Consider the following 16750-nt stretch of genomic DNA (forward strand, 5'->3'; position numbering starts at 1 on the left):
TCGATATTCAGATATGATTTAACTCTGCAAAAGCCTTACGAAGGCCTGTGTAGATAAATCATTGGTGTAAATTGAATTAATTTTATGCATGATGTTGTGAAAACTTTATATTTTTAAACTGTAACGCACTGTAATAATAACAAATTTAAAAAAAAAAAAACCTAAACTCTTTAGGTCAAACCAAACTCTTCTGTTCTTGTATTTCATAAGCCGTGGTAAACATGACTATTTGATCAATATACCATTGTTTTTGTCACTAAATTTAGTTGTCTGTCTCTGATCTGTCACTTATCCATTCCTAGAAGCAATTGTGTTTGCTGTGTCAGTGCATTATACATCATACATAAACCTTCCTTGTTGTCAGAAACCTAATTCTTTACGGGTGAGGCCAAGAATGGAAGGCTGTGCTACGCCATTTGACTGTTAAACCTTTGCATCCTTAACTCTATTTCTATTATTGTAAGTGGACACCTGTTTTTTTACTTCGCCACCCGGGGCATGTGGGGCTAGGCATCACGAGAAAGAAAGTTAGAACAGTGGCATTTTTATTCTGCAATTTGACTTTGTGAAGCAGTAAGGAATAGAAGTGTGTTGGGTAAGAAGTGCCTCATCACCATAGTGAGGGCAACAAGTGTACATGCCTTCATAGGATATCCACTATGCAGAGGTGTATTGTGCATACGTTGGTTTTCACTGGTGTGCAGTACATGGTTATTTTTTTGATTTTGTTTAAACTCCTTCATGTTAAATGACCAACAGTCTGGCCACAACAGGTGTATATTTTACTGAAATCTTATCTCTTTTTCTCTTTAGCGCCTGACTACGAGAACTTTCTGTATCTGGTGATAATGCTGCCATTGTCTGCCCTGCTGATCCTTCTAGGGATCTGTACGAGCCTGTATTACATAAACAAGAAACGGTAAGAAGAAGATTCATATGGAATTCACGTGTGGCAGAACACCAGCATTTCATCTGCATGACACAATGATGAGTTTAGTTTGGTACATTCTGCATATCATATAGTTGCTTTCAGAAGGCATTTGTCACCTTGCCTCTTCCGTACCCACCAAAGAGATAAAAGTCCAGCATGTCCCTGGTTAGTGAGATGTGGGAGTCAGAGTGGTCCTGCACTAGTTCAGGTCATAGCCCTCTTGAAAGTCTGAAAATGCTGCCTAAGCATAACGAGCAATCTAGCCAATAAGATTAATAAAGGGCGGGGGAGGGACATCAACCTTCAATTGTGTACTGCGACTCTGGGAAGGTCAATTGAAACTTTGTTAAAATATTCCCTGTAAACGTTTTCCTGCTAGCCATAGTGATGGAATTTAGTAAAAGGAGTTGGGGGAGAAACGACAATATGTATGCAAGTGAGAAGGAACGTGAAATGCGGCTGTGCAAAACATGTTTGCAAATGTGTAACAAATGATTTTGTCCCCTCCTTAATCTTCCACCACATAACAGAAACAGTGACAGGCTTGGAAATGGAGTGCTGTATGCATCTGTGAACCCTGAATACTTCAGTGCTGCAGAAAGTGAGTATCTGGTTTGGGAGTAGAGTGTCTTACGTGCACATGTACCATTGTATGCCCAGCTTCTTACTCCAAATTACCATTGTAAACAAAAACCTCTGTGTGTGACTTTCCTCTTTCCTAAGTCAGAATACACATTTTATGACTCCTCCTTTGAGGTGCTCCCTACATTTGCAATGTAAACTAACTATGGCCGTTGTAGCCAAATGTACAGTAGAGCTGAAAAAACTTAAGAAGTTTGTCATGGTACAGAAGTTTAAATCCTAAATGGTGTTACTGGGATAAAGGTGCTGGCCGTTCATTCCCAAACATCCTGTCATGTGAAAAAAGGCTAGCTCTTGAAGAAGCTGGATCAGATTGTAAACCAAATCATTTCAATACATGTGTTTTTGATGTACAAAGGCATGAAAGTTTGAAAAGCAGAGTTTATCTACAGTTTGTGTGTGGCTTTTAGCATGTCAACTCAAGAAAATTATTTACTAACCGTCATATAATATGAGGGTTGCTTATGCAGCATGTATTTTGCTCTGACTGTTTCACATCTGCGTAGGACATACATTCGCATTTCTAATAGTACAACCTAACCTTTACAGAACCAAAATGATTGTTTTTAACCAGAGTGCCGAATCCTTGGACGTCGTCCCTTTTCCCATAGGGGGAGCCCCTTCTCATGAGACCAGGGAGGTGAGGCTGCTACCTCATAGTCCCCCAACCCCTGCACCCCCAGACTCAATGGGTGGATCTCATGGGAACGGATCCCCCCTATGTTACTAGGGATGACTATCTGGAGAGAATGAGGTATTCCACACCCTAAACCACCTTCCCTAACGTAGCCCTACCCTGTTACCCCATGTATCTCGGTCACATTCAGAAGGGGCAACGTACTGGTATGTAAAAGAACCTAAATACATCTCAGTGAGATTACTGAGATAGGTACTGGGTCGAGGAGGAGGTAAAGAGCCATGAAGAGCACTTCCAACAAAAGCATTGAGCCTTCTAGTGATTCAAGAATTCTCATAGGAGAAACCACAGTAGAAATAGGACAAGTCTTGAAGAGGGAGTTGAGCCCACTCTAGAGGAACCACGAGATTCAAAGTCAGCAAGAAGGGCGAAGAACCGAAAGAGTCTCCACGGTACTTGGCCCAGGAGTTGGAAGCGTCCCTAGTCGGTCCGCAGTGGAAGGACCAAGCAGAGCACACCAGAAGCAGACCGACCAGCGAAAGAAGCAGGCTGACCATGCTCCGCGGAGAGGACACACAGCCTACACACCAGGGCACGCTGCTGAGCCATGAGGGAGGAAGGGAAGCCCGCAAGAGGGATCTCTGCACAGCAGGACATGTGGTGAAGCGCTGCAGCGCCCATAGAGGTACAGGAGACCAAGAGAAACCTGGAGGAGTGTTTAGCAGAGCTACCAAAGGACCGCCAGACACTGGTACAACCCTTACAGGTACCGGGTTGTTGAGCCGGCTGGTGGGGGCCATAGGAGGGGCAAAGAGAATATTTGACCCATGCAACAGGGGTAAAGAAGACACTGCTGAATATAATCCAAGTAGAAGTAAGGAAGCTCCGGTCCGGGACCCACAGGAGAAGGAAACATTAAACAATCTTTGTTGTCGCAGTACCTGGCAGGCAAGTGAACCAGGTCTGCCTGAGCAGGAGAAGAGAAAGGTCAGTGTCTGGGACCCTCTACAGAACTGCAGACACCATAGAGAGAAGCCATGGGAAGGGAGGCATAGTCCTATCCTACGTCCCATGCCCTTTCCTCCATATTGTATGGGCGTCCCTCGCTAGGGGCGGGAAACAGGACCTTTTTCACCAGATAAAATGGTGTTGCCCTTTAAATTTAGATGCATGCAGGGGCATGGCCCTAGGAGCATGCGCTCCCCTGACTCTGTCCACGGGGCCACCCCCTAACCCTCTTTTTCACGTCGACGGCAACGGACCACTTCACCAGAGTTCCTGGGTCAGGCCTCCGGCCTTGTAATTCCACGTGCTCTTCCCCGAAAACTTTAAAGTTTTTTCTTCTCTCTCTGTTTTCTCCTAGATTGTCAGAGAAGACTCTGTCCTCTGGTCCCATGCTCCTACCCGGCGCATGTCGACGACAGCAGGTTTTAGCAGGTGTCCGGCCTGCGAGGGTTCCTTCCACATGTCGGACCCCCAAGCGCTCTGCTTCCGGTGCCTTGGCCCCAACCACGGCTGGGACGGCTGTTCCACGTGCGACGCCTTGACCCCACAAGCTCTCAATCGCTTGGCCAGGTGGAGGGAGCTGTTCGAGAGATCACCTCCAGAGGACCTCAAAACGTACGTGAGGAGGAAGACCAGGTCCAAGGTAGGTGCCCTTTTCTCCTCTGCACCCCGCAAGGGTGACTCATTCCCAGGGAAGCGCCCGAGTGGGAGGGGCCTTCCAGGTCCTAAGACCAGCAAGGAGACTGAGGCTCCCAGAGCTACCTGCCAACAGGTAGAGGGCTGCAAGACTCTCCCGGTCCCACCGCTGAGTGGCCACAAGGCTCTTCTACTGGGGCCCTCCCTGAAGGGCTTTGCTCTACTACCGGGGCCACTCCCAAGGGGTCGCCTACACGCAGCACTACCGGCATCATGGCCGAGGGCACTCCGCCTTCCAGGTCTATACCTGAGGTGCAGGGAAGGTTCAAGCCTTCTCTTCTAAGCGTGCAGCGGAGACTGGGTCCAGCTCTTCAAGCACCATGCAGCAGGCACATGTTGCGGGGCATGACTCAATGGCCGCCAGGCTGGACAAAATGGCGGCTCGCCTGGAGATTCCCCCTTCTGGAAAGCAGGCATGGGAATGCACGTCTAGGTTGACTGGACCTCTCCGGGGACCTGTCCACGTCATGCCTGACCACACCCGCACAGGGTCAGTATGCAGCTCCCACCTGCAGGACACAGCGGGGACATGGACGAGGAGAAGGACCAGGATATGCCGTTGTTGACCAAAGCTTTCCACGAGAGGCTGGCGGGTATAGCAGAATACCTGGGGATTCCACAGCCTCAAGTCGAGCAACCTAAAACGGGTATTCTGGCTGAAGTGCTGACCATTCGCCTGTCTACAAGAAATGGCATCCCGCTGCAAAAGGATGTAGAATCCCGTGTCAAGAAGGGATGGGTGAAACCACACTCTAAGCAGCTTACCAATAAATGTCTGGATGCCAAGTATAGGCAGGTGGAGGCATTCTGTCAGTGCACCCCCAACCGCATTCATCAGTCATAGCTGGGCCTCCCTCTACTCCAAGCCACTGATTTCGTCAGCTACTCCAACGTCAGCGCTCCTCGGGAAGGAGGAAAAGCTGTTGGAATCATAAAGCAAAAAGATTTACTTTTAATGCCACACTTCATCTGTGCCAGGACAACGCGGACACTATGCTGGCAGCAGTGAATCAGAAGCTCTGGAGGGAGATTGCGGACTTGCTCTCAGCACAGTCAGGCGCGCTTTAAGGCTGGATTGGCAGAGGCCAAAATTGTGGCCCAAGATGATATGGAGTCTGCAGTGGCTCACATTGACACAGCAGGTAGAGTGATCTGTATCGCCACTGATATGAGGACTATGGCTTTGCTCAAAGCGACCAAATTTAACCCCTATGTGCAGGGGCGCTTTCAAAACCTGCTTTTTGCTGGGGGAGGACTTGTTCCACTTGACCACGGAGGAACTTGACAAAAAAAATAGCTCTCGGACTGCTTAATCCTTGTCAATCCTGACATTCAGCGCCCAAGGCCTATAGCCAGAGTCGGTTTATGGTCTTTCCATCGAATGCCATTGCATCTAATGCCATTCCATAGAAAATCACCCCCCCCCCCCCCCCCCCCCGCAAGCCCCCATTTTTTTACCCTTTAAAATGCACCTGAACAAAAATTAACCCTTTCTCCAGCATGGGGTCTGGCATGGATTCACATGCTCATTCCCCGTCGTCGGGCTGGGAATCCTCGGTAAAGAAAAATCAGTATCAGTTTCGTTTCTGATCTGTCTTTCGTTTTAGTAACCAATCACTGATCTCTGTGTCATACTGACCACAGCCAATGACTGCCATCTCCCTAAGCCCCGCCTCTGGCAGCCATCTTCAGATTTTTACCGCACGTTCAAGTGTTGGGATCCTCGTGCTATTGCTCTCGAGCTTTAGTGCTTTTTTCGCGTTTTTTCCTAGGAAAATTTTCTTTTTCTGTCAAAAGAGCCTCAAGCTCCACCGTTTCTTTATCCGATCAACGGGGACCCGTGTCGGATTCTTCTACGCCCCTCAAGGGTGAAGATTTCGTCGAGCCCCGCTTTTGGAGGACTCCAGAAGTTTCTCAGGCCCATCTCGATCATGGCCCAGAAGAAGGGGAGGCTCGACGCCTGGAAAGCTGTGCAGGGTCTGCCCTGGATGCCAGCTTCAGAATGTCTTTAAGGAGGACGAACACTCCCTTTGCCTCTATTGCCTGCATGAGGACAAGACGCACGTGGAGAAGGACTGTGCGTTTTGCAGCAATATGTCGGAGCGGACCATGAAGGACCGCCATCTGCGTCTCGCCAACTGGCTGGAAGGGAAGAGCCCGTCAGGCGAGAAGAAGAAGAAGTCCGAGCGATCTTCTAAGACCTTTGAGGGCGCCCCGGCGACGGGGGTCCAACAGAAGGCCAAGCACCGCGAGTCCGCTGGCACCGGGAGCGCCGAACGGTCGGGCTCTACGGGCGCCAGGCAGGGCGCATCCTCCCCAGCGCCATCAACCACGAGCCAACGCTCTGGCTCGGGTAAGAGGAAGGCCGAGCACCCGGCGAAGCTCCTGGAGAGACCCCGGTCGAGCTCGAAGGCCCCATCGGAGGGGGAGCGAGGCGGTGACCCTCCCCCCAAGGAGAAGGCGGTGAGCGCACCTAAGGTGGTGACAGCCTTAATCCATCCGGCCAAGGCCTCTATCGAGACAGTCGCGGCGGCCCTGGCTCAGCCTGTGAAGGCTACACCAGTGGTGGCGACCTTGGGGCCCAGGGTCTCCCTGCCACCGCGGAGGGAGTCCTCTTTCATGCCCATCGACAGGACCCCCGTGAAACCTCCGACGGAGAAGAAAAAGGGGGGGCAGGAGGTCGTCGTGGATTCGGCTTCAACCTCTGAGGAGGAGCTGATCGAAGTCTTAAGCCAAGGCGTTGGCGTGGAAGAAGACCAGCCCGTCGGGAGGGACCCCGACGCAGGAGACGACGAGAACGTCGAGGGTGCCGACGGGGCTCCTGACCGCCCGTCGGACTCCCCTCAACCAGTGCCGCAAGACAACTCAGCAGCCATTTTGTTGGCTATACAGTCCTTATGCTCGGAGATTTTTGCAAGCACTAATGCTTGGATGCCGGCGCCACATTGGACGCAGTATTTGGCCAGGCAGTTTTGAAGAACTTTTGAAGAGCTCACGAGGGCTGCATTCAGGTGTAATCGCCCATACAGTATGGAGGAACGGGGACTGGCCGTAGGAGTAATTATAAGTTACTCACTGCAGTGACAAACATACTCCTAGTCCATAGTCCCCTTTCCTTCATACGTCCCTCCATCCTCCCCCGTAGTAAACCTGATTCATTAGGCAATTGTAATATTGTCGATACGTCAAAGGGGACTGAGGAGTGGCACCGGTGGGCAGAGTCAGGGGAGCGCCCCTGCACGCATCTAAATGTAAAGGGGAAGACCATTCTTTCTGGTGGAAGAGTCTCTGTTTCCGTCCCTAGCGAGGGGTGCCCATACAGTATGGTGGAAAGGGCACTATGCATTAGGAGTACGATAGTTAATATTGTACTGGAGGGCGGAGCGACCTCTGAATGGGCCCATGAGATTCAGAGCTCGCCCTCCGGCACCTTAAAACGAGATATCTGCACCTTGGGGAGGAGGGGGTGCAGGATTCTCTTACTCCAACACAAATCAATAAGGACAAGTAAATGGTTTGGCAAAGGGAAGTCCATTTAATGACGAGTACAAAAAACGGGGAAACAAATGGAAATCATCAGAGCTGCGATCGCCTGTCTCGCTTCAACTTCCAAATTCTTCATGCAAACAATAACTTTTATAGCAAATTCTTGTCATCATAGACGTGTAAAACTTAAAAGTTTATCATGCAATTCTATTGGCTGGGAAAGGTAACTTAAGTATAGGTACTATATCTGGATATGGTAACAGAGCGTGAGGATTGGATAACTCTTATCGGGTGGGCGTCTACGCCCTTCCCTCTACATCACTCGTGATAGACGTTACTACAAGTACAACGTCTCATTGGTTCTAGTAGCTATAGGACCATAGATTATTTGGTCCATTGTGATTGGGTAAGTTACACCCCTAGACATAAATCTCCACTTTAATTAGCAGCATGCAGAATGGACACCCAAATGCTGCGTGCCCCAAGATTCACCCTGCCTCCCTTCCATCAATCAGTACTTCAGGGCTATGTGTCAATTAGTTGGCTGAGGATGGCCTCAGAACTGTGGCTTCTTATCAGGAAAAGTTATGGCATCCTCGGGTTCTGGGTGACATCAGCCGTTGGTACCTCTTCGCGCTTGGCTGGTTACGTGTCTGTACACTGCAAAGCAGCTTCATTTTCCATCTATTTGCGTATTTGATTCTTTGTTCGGCCTCACCACCTGCCTAGGGCCTCCTTATCTTGACCTTCACTGGCTGGCTGCTATGCTCTTAAGTTTTGTTTCTTCAGAGTTGCTGCTCCTTTCTGGAGTTGACCTCGAATTCCTTGCCGTGAGCTGCTTCTTGCTAAGTTTCAATTCCGCTCTTTCGTCCGACATTGTGCTGGTACATGAATACTGGCCTGTTAGGCCCTACCATCCTGGGCTTAATTCTGCTTTCGTAAAATGGAGTCGCACTTGTATAATGTGCTTCTTGAGGTAGACATATAATTGTATATAGTTGGCGCTTGCCGGTCTATTCTTCTACTAAGCATTGCAAGCCGTACTGTTTTCTTAGCTTCTTGCGTTACAAGCCTATTTACAGGCATTAGTTAGTTGCATATTTCATCTCACTTCATGGTTACGTTTCTTTATATATCAACATCGTTTCTTCTTACCAGTCCATTACATCATTACTCTTCACATTTCGTCCTTATGTGTCATCTTTCGATTGTCATTTATGTTCATCTGTATGACTGTCCAGGCCCTTGGGTCATCACCACTCCCCTTCCATTAAGGCTCTTTGGGTCTCTTGGGGGACAGTTTGCAAGTAGTCTTCATTTCGTGTTAACTGATGGTAAGGTTGTCTCAATGGGTACCTTGCAGCCCACGGTTGTCTGGTTATTGGCGCTTCAATAGGTATACATGTCCTTCTGATGGGTACTGGACAGAGCCCCACCGTGGCTCTCTGTTGGTTCATTTGCTCCTTATACGACACGTATCTTGGCGAGTATGCTTCTGGTAACTCGAAATGGGTGGCTGAAGTGTGGGCCATATTTGGGACCTCCTTTACACACACCCCTCTGGTCGGTTTATCGACCACTTTTTCTTCTTCCTTTAGATTACTCTTACTTGGTTCTTCTATATCCAATTCTTCGTCTTCCTTGTTTGTACATGATGGTGTGAATGTGTGTTTCTTTGGAGTCCATATTTTTATCACTCCTTTCAGGCTTTCTGCTGTTTTTACATGTTCGTCTTTGTTCCAGGTCATAAACTGACATTATCCATTTGTGCTGCAATAGATCCATTTTCCTTCATAATGTCTACGTCTTCTGGGATACACAATTTTTTTTCCTTCTGGTCGCAAATTCCCTGGCCTTCACAAATTCTCTTATTTCTTCATCAGTCAGGTCTCTCTGCTTCCATCCTGGTTTGACATTGATCATGATCTTCATCCCTATGGCTTTCTTCGCAGTTTTCTCGCACTGTGTGATGATTATCTTGATAACACAAAATCCTAGTAGTATCATCAATAGCAGGGCTCCCAGAAACTTGAATATGTCTGCCATCCATTGTGGGACCCATGAGAATAGAGTTCCGAACCAGCTGTCATCATCAACTTCATCAGTTTCATCGATCATCTGGTTCTATAGGGTTGTCAGCATACTTATGGCTTCTGTCAAAGTTCCATTTTCTTCGTCATGCGAAGGTATAAATGTGCAACACGATTCTCCAATTTTCGTGCAAACACCTCCATCCATCGCTGTCATCATGTCAAGTACATATCTGTTCTGGAGGGTCATCAGTCGGATAGGTCTTAGTTCTTCCTTAATAGCATTGAATCCTTTTATGGTAGTGTTAATAGTCTGCAATAACTCCCATCTGGTTATCTGCAACCATTTCGTATTTGCTCCAACCTGGAATCTTGGCATGAGGATTGTTGCGAACACTGATGAGGTGAGACTAAACAGCCTGTGTTCGTATGGGATTGCATGAAATGCTTCTTCTGATTTGGCAGAAAAGTAATTCTCTCTCTTTCTTCAGGATACCAGTTCCACAGATCTCCTTTTCCTCAGGTGAGCATCTGCTTTCGGGAAACTGTCAATATTCAGGTCACTTTTCGGTATCACTAGTGCAGGAACGTGGACATTCACTATTGTGCATATGCCTCCCCAGTTTTTTTCAGTAGTCTTATTTATGCCTTGGATCCACAAGCCCAGTAATGATCCATAATTACTGCAGTCCCGTGAGTTATTCCTGGAGCTTCAAAGATTTGTCCGCAGTTTTGATTCTCTCACATCTTCCTCGTGCCATTGTTCCTGAAGTACAATTTCGGGCTTTCCAGTGGCACTATTTGCAAGGGTCCTCCTTTGTCTTTGGCCCATGTCAGTAATCTTGTGAGTTTCGGCCATAAAGGTTTCCACACCCTCTGCGAGTTCTCTATTGGTTCCTTATATGCTCCATAGACCATCCACGCTCGGCAGATCACCACTCCTTTTTCCCATCCGTTTGGGGAAAGCACTGTTCCCCAAATCTGCATTTGACCTCTGTTCTTCCAATTTTTCACCTCTTCTGGAGTTTTTCCTTGGACATTTAGCTTTGGGTTCACTTTCCATCCGATTGCTGTTCCTTTAACTCCAGGCTTCTCGTACCTGATCACATGATTCCTTGTATGGGCTCTGTTTCTCGTCTTAATGTCCTGTATATAATCATCTTCATCGGGTTAATTTGTCTCGGTTGCCCATATCAATGAGGCATCCCTTGCCATGAACTGTCCTCTGGTGTTGCACATTGCTATGTGTGAAAGACAGTGTGCTGTCGGGACGTCAATTTCTACAGCCACGAAGATCTTGGATTTCCCCATGCTGTACGTTAGAAGTGCACAAACGAAGCAATCTCCTTCTGATTTCCTTCTTCCAACTTCTTTCATGTGCTGGTACCAAATGTTTCCTAGATGTGCTGTGCTGTCTAGGTAGTTGTTCAGTTCACTGTTATCTTCATGTAGGCTTCTCTTGATTCTTAGTGTCTTTCTGTAGTTAGCTATAACTACATCTCTAAACGCATCTGTGTGGCATTTTCTTGCTGGGGGATTCTCAGGCATCCTGGTCGATGGAGCAGGTTTCCTTCTCTGCATCGATGTGGTAGGTGGAGGTTTTGCAATTCTCTCCTTCTCTTCTTGCATCCTTTTCCTGCCCTCTATATTTGTCTTTATTAGCCACCAGCCTGTCACCGGCCCCGTGTATGGCTGCATCATGGGCCTGGTACTTGTTCCTTGTGTTGGAACTTGTGTGATTGTCAGTACAGTCTCTGCGGGTATATTTTCCAGTTCCTCATGTAGCTTCTTCGTTCTAGTTACAAACGGGAATAAATGATCTATCGACATTTGTGTTCTTGCAATGAATTCTCTCGTAGCTGCTTCTGTCTTCTCGAGGGCTTTTGCTGTAGCTTCTTCAGTAAGCCTTTCACTTGGTGCTTTTCAGTCACCTTTACTATTTTCTGGGACGGGTTCTTCGGTAGGCAGTCTCGTGCTCTCTGCTGCCTTTGCTTGAGGTTTTGCACCCTTTTCGTCATCGTTGTAGTTGGTCTGAAATAACAGTGAGACTGGATGTCATGCAGTTCAAGTATTGTGACAATTCGGTTTCCAGGACCTCTTTGGTTGGCTGGGCATCACATCTAGCTCTATCTTGTGGGGTGAGAGGGGTATCCATTCTCCTTCCGGTGACTATCTCGTGCGGCGTAAGATGATGGTCGGAGCCTGGTTGGTTCCGAAGAGCATACAATGCCAGTGGAAGGCAGTGCAACCATCCCCTCTTCAGAGTAAGCTTCAACTTGGCTATCCTTTCCTTTAACAAGCCGTTGAGCCTCTCACAAATACCATTACCTTCCGGGTGATACGCCGACGAGAACTTGTGCTTTATACCAAGCAGCAAGCTGATATGTTCAAAGACTGAGTTAACAAAATGAGCCCTGTTGTCTGACCTCATCACCTCACACACCCCCATCTAGTGTCATGATCTCTGCTTCCAAAAGGTCAGGGTTTTCCCAACTCCCTTGGAAGCAGATCCATAACCCAGGTTCCGAGTGCCAACCAGTCCCAATTGGGACCTTTTGGACCCAGTCCTGGCGCCAGTGGCACCAGGCTCATAAATATGCCCAGTCCCAGCGCTGGAAGCGCCGGGCTCATAATGCTTGGGTGGACTTACCTGCAGCAGACCATGCTGCTTACTTGCCTGCCAGTTGAGCCTCTGATCCTCTTCTGTTTGGAACTACTTTTCCTGTTGGGTGGGGCTGGAGCCACTCCCTAGATTTAGAACACTGGAACTCTTCTGGAAGGCAGGAACTCTTTTCTTACCAGGAACTCTTTTCTTACTTAGGCGTGGCTGTGGAAGGAGACACCTAAGCACTACAGGAGGCTATTTAAACCACACCCGGTGGATGAATCTTGCTTTGCGTTATTCTGCACCCTCTGCAGCAGGACGCTCATCGTGTCTTCTGCATCCAGTCCTGGGCCTAAGGAAAAAGGCTTACCATCCTGAATCCAGTCTTCAGCAACACCTATAAAGACAAGAAAGAACAGGTTAGCATTCCGGCATCTGAAAGGCAAAGGCTTATCTACTCTTCGTGCGCTCCGGAGGTCTTCATACTGCATTCCGGCATCTGAAAGACAAAAGCTTACCAACTCTTCGCACGCTCCGGAGGCCTTCGGCGCTGCATCCGCATCTGAAAGACAAAACAAGGTGCGTTTAAAGACATTGGGGAACTTTAATACTCACGTGCCATTACTCCTTTCCACATCTAATCCAGTGGGTATTCCGGCACCCTGCAGCCGCTCCGAACTCGTACCTGCAAAATAAAAAGACAGTTAGAGCGCATAGTGAAGCAGGCAACAAGCGCTTACTTACGTGCTTCCAGGCGCTTCTATTCATCACACGGGCTCCATCTTCAACTCACTTCAGCCCGTCATCCGCCATCGCCGGAACCCTGCAAAACAAGAGACATCATTACTAAAGACTTTAAAGACATTTGAATGACTCGAAACTTACCGTTCGTGCAGTAAACGACGGACAGCAGTCCTCTGAAGTCAAGAGGCCTGCGCTACCTATCCAGTGAAGAAACTGGTTACAGCACCCTGCCCCGAGGCAGATGGAGAGCTCGGCATTCACTTACCTAAGACATCTTACTCTACACGTCAGGCATACAATGCACAGAGGTCCAGCCCAAAGAGCCAACCGGGTGCTACACATCACCTTTGAAGATACGGTAGTCGCCCAGTCAAGACCGGCGCCTCTGCGAGAATCAGGTGAGCGTTACAGAACGCAAAGCCTACCGCAAAACTCTCGCCCAGGCGCTATGGAAACCTTGGATACTGACCCCCTAGCCCGGTTACTTAGGGAACTAAGGGCAGAAGTGCATGCAGCTCGTCAGGAAACGAATGCTCTAAGAAGGGAACTAATTATTTCCAAGGAGAGAACAGACAATCTTGCTAGACAAGTGCTACAGTCACAAGCCGGACAGACCCCGTTACCCGCATCAGGGGCAAATCTTCCTTCAACATCCTCTATGAATCCAGTGCAGATCAACCTACCTGGGAATGTACCTCTGGCTCCGCCCGAACGATTTTCTGGTGACCCAAAGAGGTTTGCAGTATTTATCAATCAGTGCCGGTTGCACTTCTTATGCCGGCCAGCAGCCTTTCCAACTGATCAAGCAAAAGTAGCTTTTGTACTTTCGTACCTTAGTGGCAATGCGGCAGACTGGTCGATCCCTCTAGTTAATCAAGATGATCCGGTTCTCCATGATTTTCAAGCCTTTCAGCTTAGTATGGAAAAACTGTTCGCAAGACATTCACAGGGGCAGGCCTTGGACAATGAGCTTCTTTCGTTGCGACAGGGTAATCAAGACCTTTTGGCTTATATTGCATCTTTCAATAGACTAATAGTGGAAACTCAATGGCCTGAGGACAAAAGGATTACGCTGTTTTATAGAGGTCTACGTGGAGAGCTCAAAGACGTTTTAGCCCAAGTAGTGAATCCCCCACAAGACTGTTCGGATTATATAGACTTGGTCGTTCAAATAGATCACAGGCTGCAGAACAGGAAGGCCGATCGTTCCAAGTTTGATGCTCGAGTATTTTCCAAACCGCCAACTCCTTCCAAAGGAGTAGACTCCGGGGAACCCATGCAAATAGGGGGTCTGAAAGGTCCTCTAACACAAAGGGAGCGGGAAAGGAGGAAACAGTTGCAATTATGCCTATATTGCGGAAACTCAGGGCACTTTCTTCGAGACTGTCCGGTGAAACCTGCCAAGAAGGCAGTAGGAGCTGCAGTTACCAAAGTTACAAACTCTGAGCAGGGAAACAACCTCGCCCGACAAGAATAGAGGTCCTCTTGCCGAGCGTGAAAACCAGTTCCGTGACCTCGCATTTCGTGATACCTATGGTCCTCATTAGCCCTGATAATCCGGATCGATTACATGCAATTGAAACTTACGTCGACAGCGGTGCCATCGGCAATTATGTGGATCATGAAATGGTTTTGAGGATGAATCTAACTCTTTGTCCCAAGGCTGTAAAGGACGTCATTACTACGGTGGATGGTACGGAGATAGCCTCCGGGCCAGTAACGCATACCACTCAAGAGGTGACGCTAGTAAGTCAAGATGGACACCATGAGAAGATCGTGTTCGATGTGATCAAGGCCCCTCGGTTTCAGATTATTCTAGGAATACCTTGGTTAGAGAAACACAATCCTCTGATCGATTGGCGAGCAAGAACGGTCCAGTTTCCAGAATGTGTCTCTACTTGTCACCCTCCACCTGGTGTTGCACTGGCCGCAATTTCTTCAGAGACTCCCCAGTTACCTCCCGAATACCTAGAATACCAAGATGTTTTCCGGAAGGATCAGGCTAACTCTCTACCTCCTCATAGGTTTTATGACTGCCAGATAGACCTGATACCTGGATCTACTCCTCCTTGTAGTAGAATTTATGCCCTCACCGAGCCTGAGAACCTTCACCTTCGACAATACCTGGATCAATACCTGGCAAATGGGTTTATTCGTCCTTCCAAGTCCCCTGCTTCTTCAGCTTTGTTCTTCGTTCCAAAAAAGGAAGGAGACCTTAGAACTTGTATCGATTATCGCTCCCTGAACCAGATCACCGTTAAGAATAGATATCCGTTACCTTTGATCCCTGAACTCCTGGACCAAGTCAGAAAAGTATGCATATATACAAAGCTGGATCTTAGAGGAGCTTACCACTTGGTACGAGTAAAAGAGGGCGATGAATGGAAGACGGCCTTCCGCACCAAGTATGGGCTATTTGAATATCATGTCATGCCCTTCGGACTTTGCAATGCCCCGGCCGCCTTTCAATATTTTATGAACGATGTCCTCAGAGAGCTCATAGATGTATGTGTTGTTGTTTACATTGACGACATCCTCGTTTATTCTTCATCGGAATCTGAACATCGGAAACACGTGAAAATGGTCCTCGAAAGATTGCGTCAACACAAACTTTTCGCTAAGTTGGAAAAATGTGTTTTCAACGTGACTGAAGTTGAATTCTTGGGATTCATATTATCACCTGGCGGAGTGCGTATGGATTCAAAGAAGGTCGATGCAGTTCTCAAATGGCCATCACCATCCTCCGTAAAAGGTGTGCAAAGCATGTTAGGCTTCGCTAACTTTTACCGCAGGTTTATCCCCGAGTTCTCTCGAATAGTCCAGCCCATCACTGCCTTGTTAAAGAAAAACAAACGTTTTGAATGGTCTACCGAGGCGGAACAAGCTTTCCAGGATTTGAAGACTAAATTTATCTCTGCACCAATCTTAAAACACCCTCGCCCCGAACTCCCCTACATCGTGGAAACTGATGCTTCAAGCCTTGCCATGGGGGCAGTTCTATCACAAAAGGACCCGGTAACCAATCAGTTGCATCCCGTGGCATTTTGGTCCCGCAAATTCTCGCCTCCTGAAGTCAATTACACGATTACTGACAAGGAACTTCTGGCTATCAAGTCTGCCTTTAAGGCTTGGCGGCATTATCTGCTGGGGGCCCGACACACCGTTACTGTGATTACGGATCACCGAAACCTGCAATATTTGAAAACCGCAAAAGCCCAATCCTCTAGACAACTCCCTTGGGCATTATTCTTTGCCGAGTTTGACTTCATAATTACCTATCGACCTGGTACAAAGAACGGTAAAGCCGATGCCCTTTCTCGGATGGGAGTGGAAGAACACTTGATCAACCCTAAACCTGTACCAATCATTCCCGAACAAAGAATTCTGGGTGTAATCGCCACAGAATCCATAGAGGAAGTTAAGGATAAAGCCAGGCAACTTGTAACTCCAGCAGATATACAGAATTGGCATCTGCAGGGAAAGGACTTTGCAGTAAAGGACAACTTATTGTATTTCCAAGAACGATTATACCTACCCAGCACAGATTTACAGAAAAAAGTAATCTCTTGTTATCACGACTCTTTAATGGAAGGTCATCCCCGTATAGCCAAGACCTCAGAAAAGATCAAGCGCTACTTCTGGTGGCCGTCTTGGAAAAAAGATATCAGAGACTTTATAATGTCCTGTGGAGTATGCGCCCAAAACAAGAGTCAAAAGGAAAGACCAGCAGGCCTCTTACGCCCTATTGACATCCCACCTCGCCCTTGGCATACGCTTTCTATGGACTTCATCACCGATCTACCTCCATGCTCCGGATACAATACGATTCTAGTAATCATGGACTTATTCTCCAAGATGGCGCATTTCATTCCGCTCAAAGGCTTGCCAACAGCAGCAACTCTGGCTTGAGAATTTCTCGAAAACATCGTCCGACTGCACGGTTTTCCTTCGGTTCTAATTTCGGATCGAGGTAG

General features: G+C 47.9%; 1 protein-coding gene across 1 annotated transcript in view; it reads left to right on the forward strand.

Moving 5' to 3' along the window:
• The window catches only part of IGF1R (insulin like growth factor 1 receptor), a 1701728-nt gene that overhangs the window by 1403362 nt on the left and 281616 nt on the right, over positions 1-16750 (forward strand). The window contains exons 15-16 of the mRNA XM_069625053.1: positions 814-919; positions 1462-1532. Of these exons, the coding sequence (XP_069481154.1) occupies positions 814-919; positions 1462-1532 (177 nt within the window). The remainder of the gene's footprint in view (positions 1-813; positions 920-1461; positions 1533-16750) is intronic.

Source organism: Ambystoma mexicanum, chromosome 11, assembly GCF_040938575.1.
Source record: "Ambystoma mexicanum isolate Mex_15411 chromosome 11, UKY_AmexF1_1, whole genome shotgun sequence".
In the NCBI taxonomy this organism is placed as follows: Eukaryota; Metazoa; Chordata; class Amphibia; order Caudata; family Ambystomatidae; genus Ambystoma; species Ambystoma mexicanum.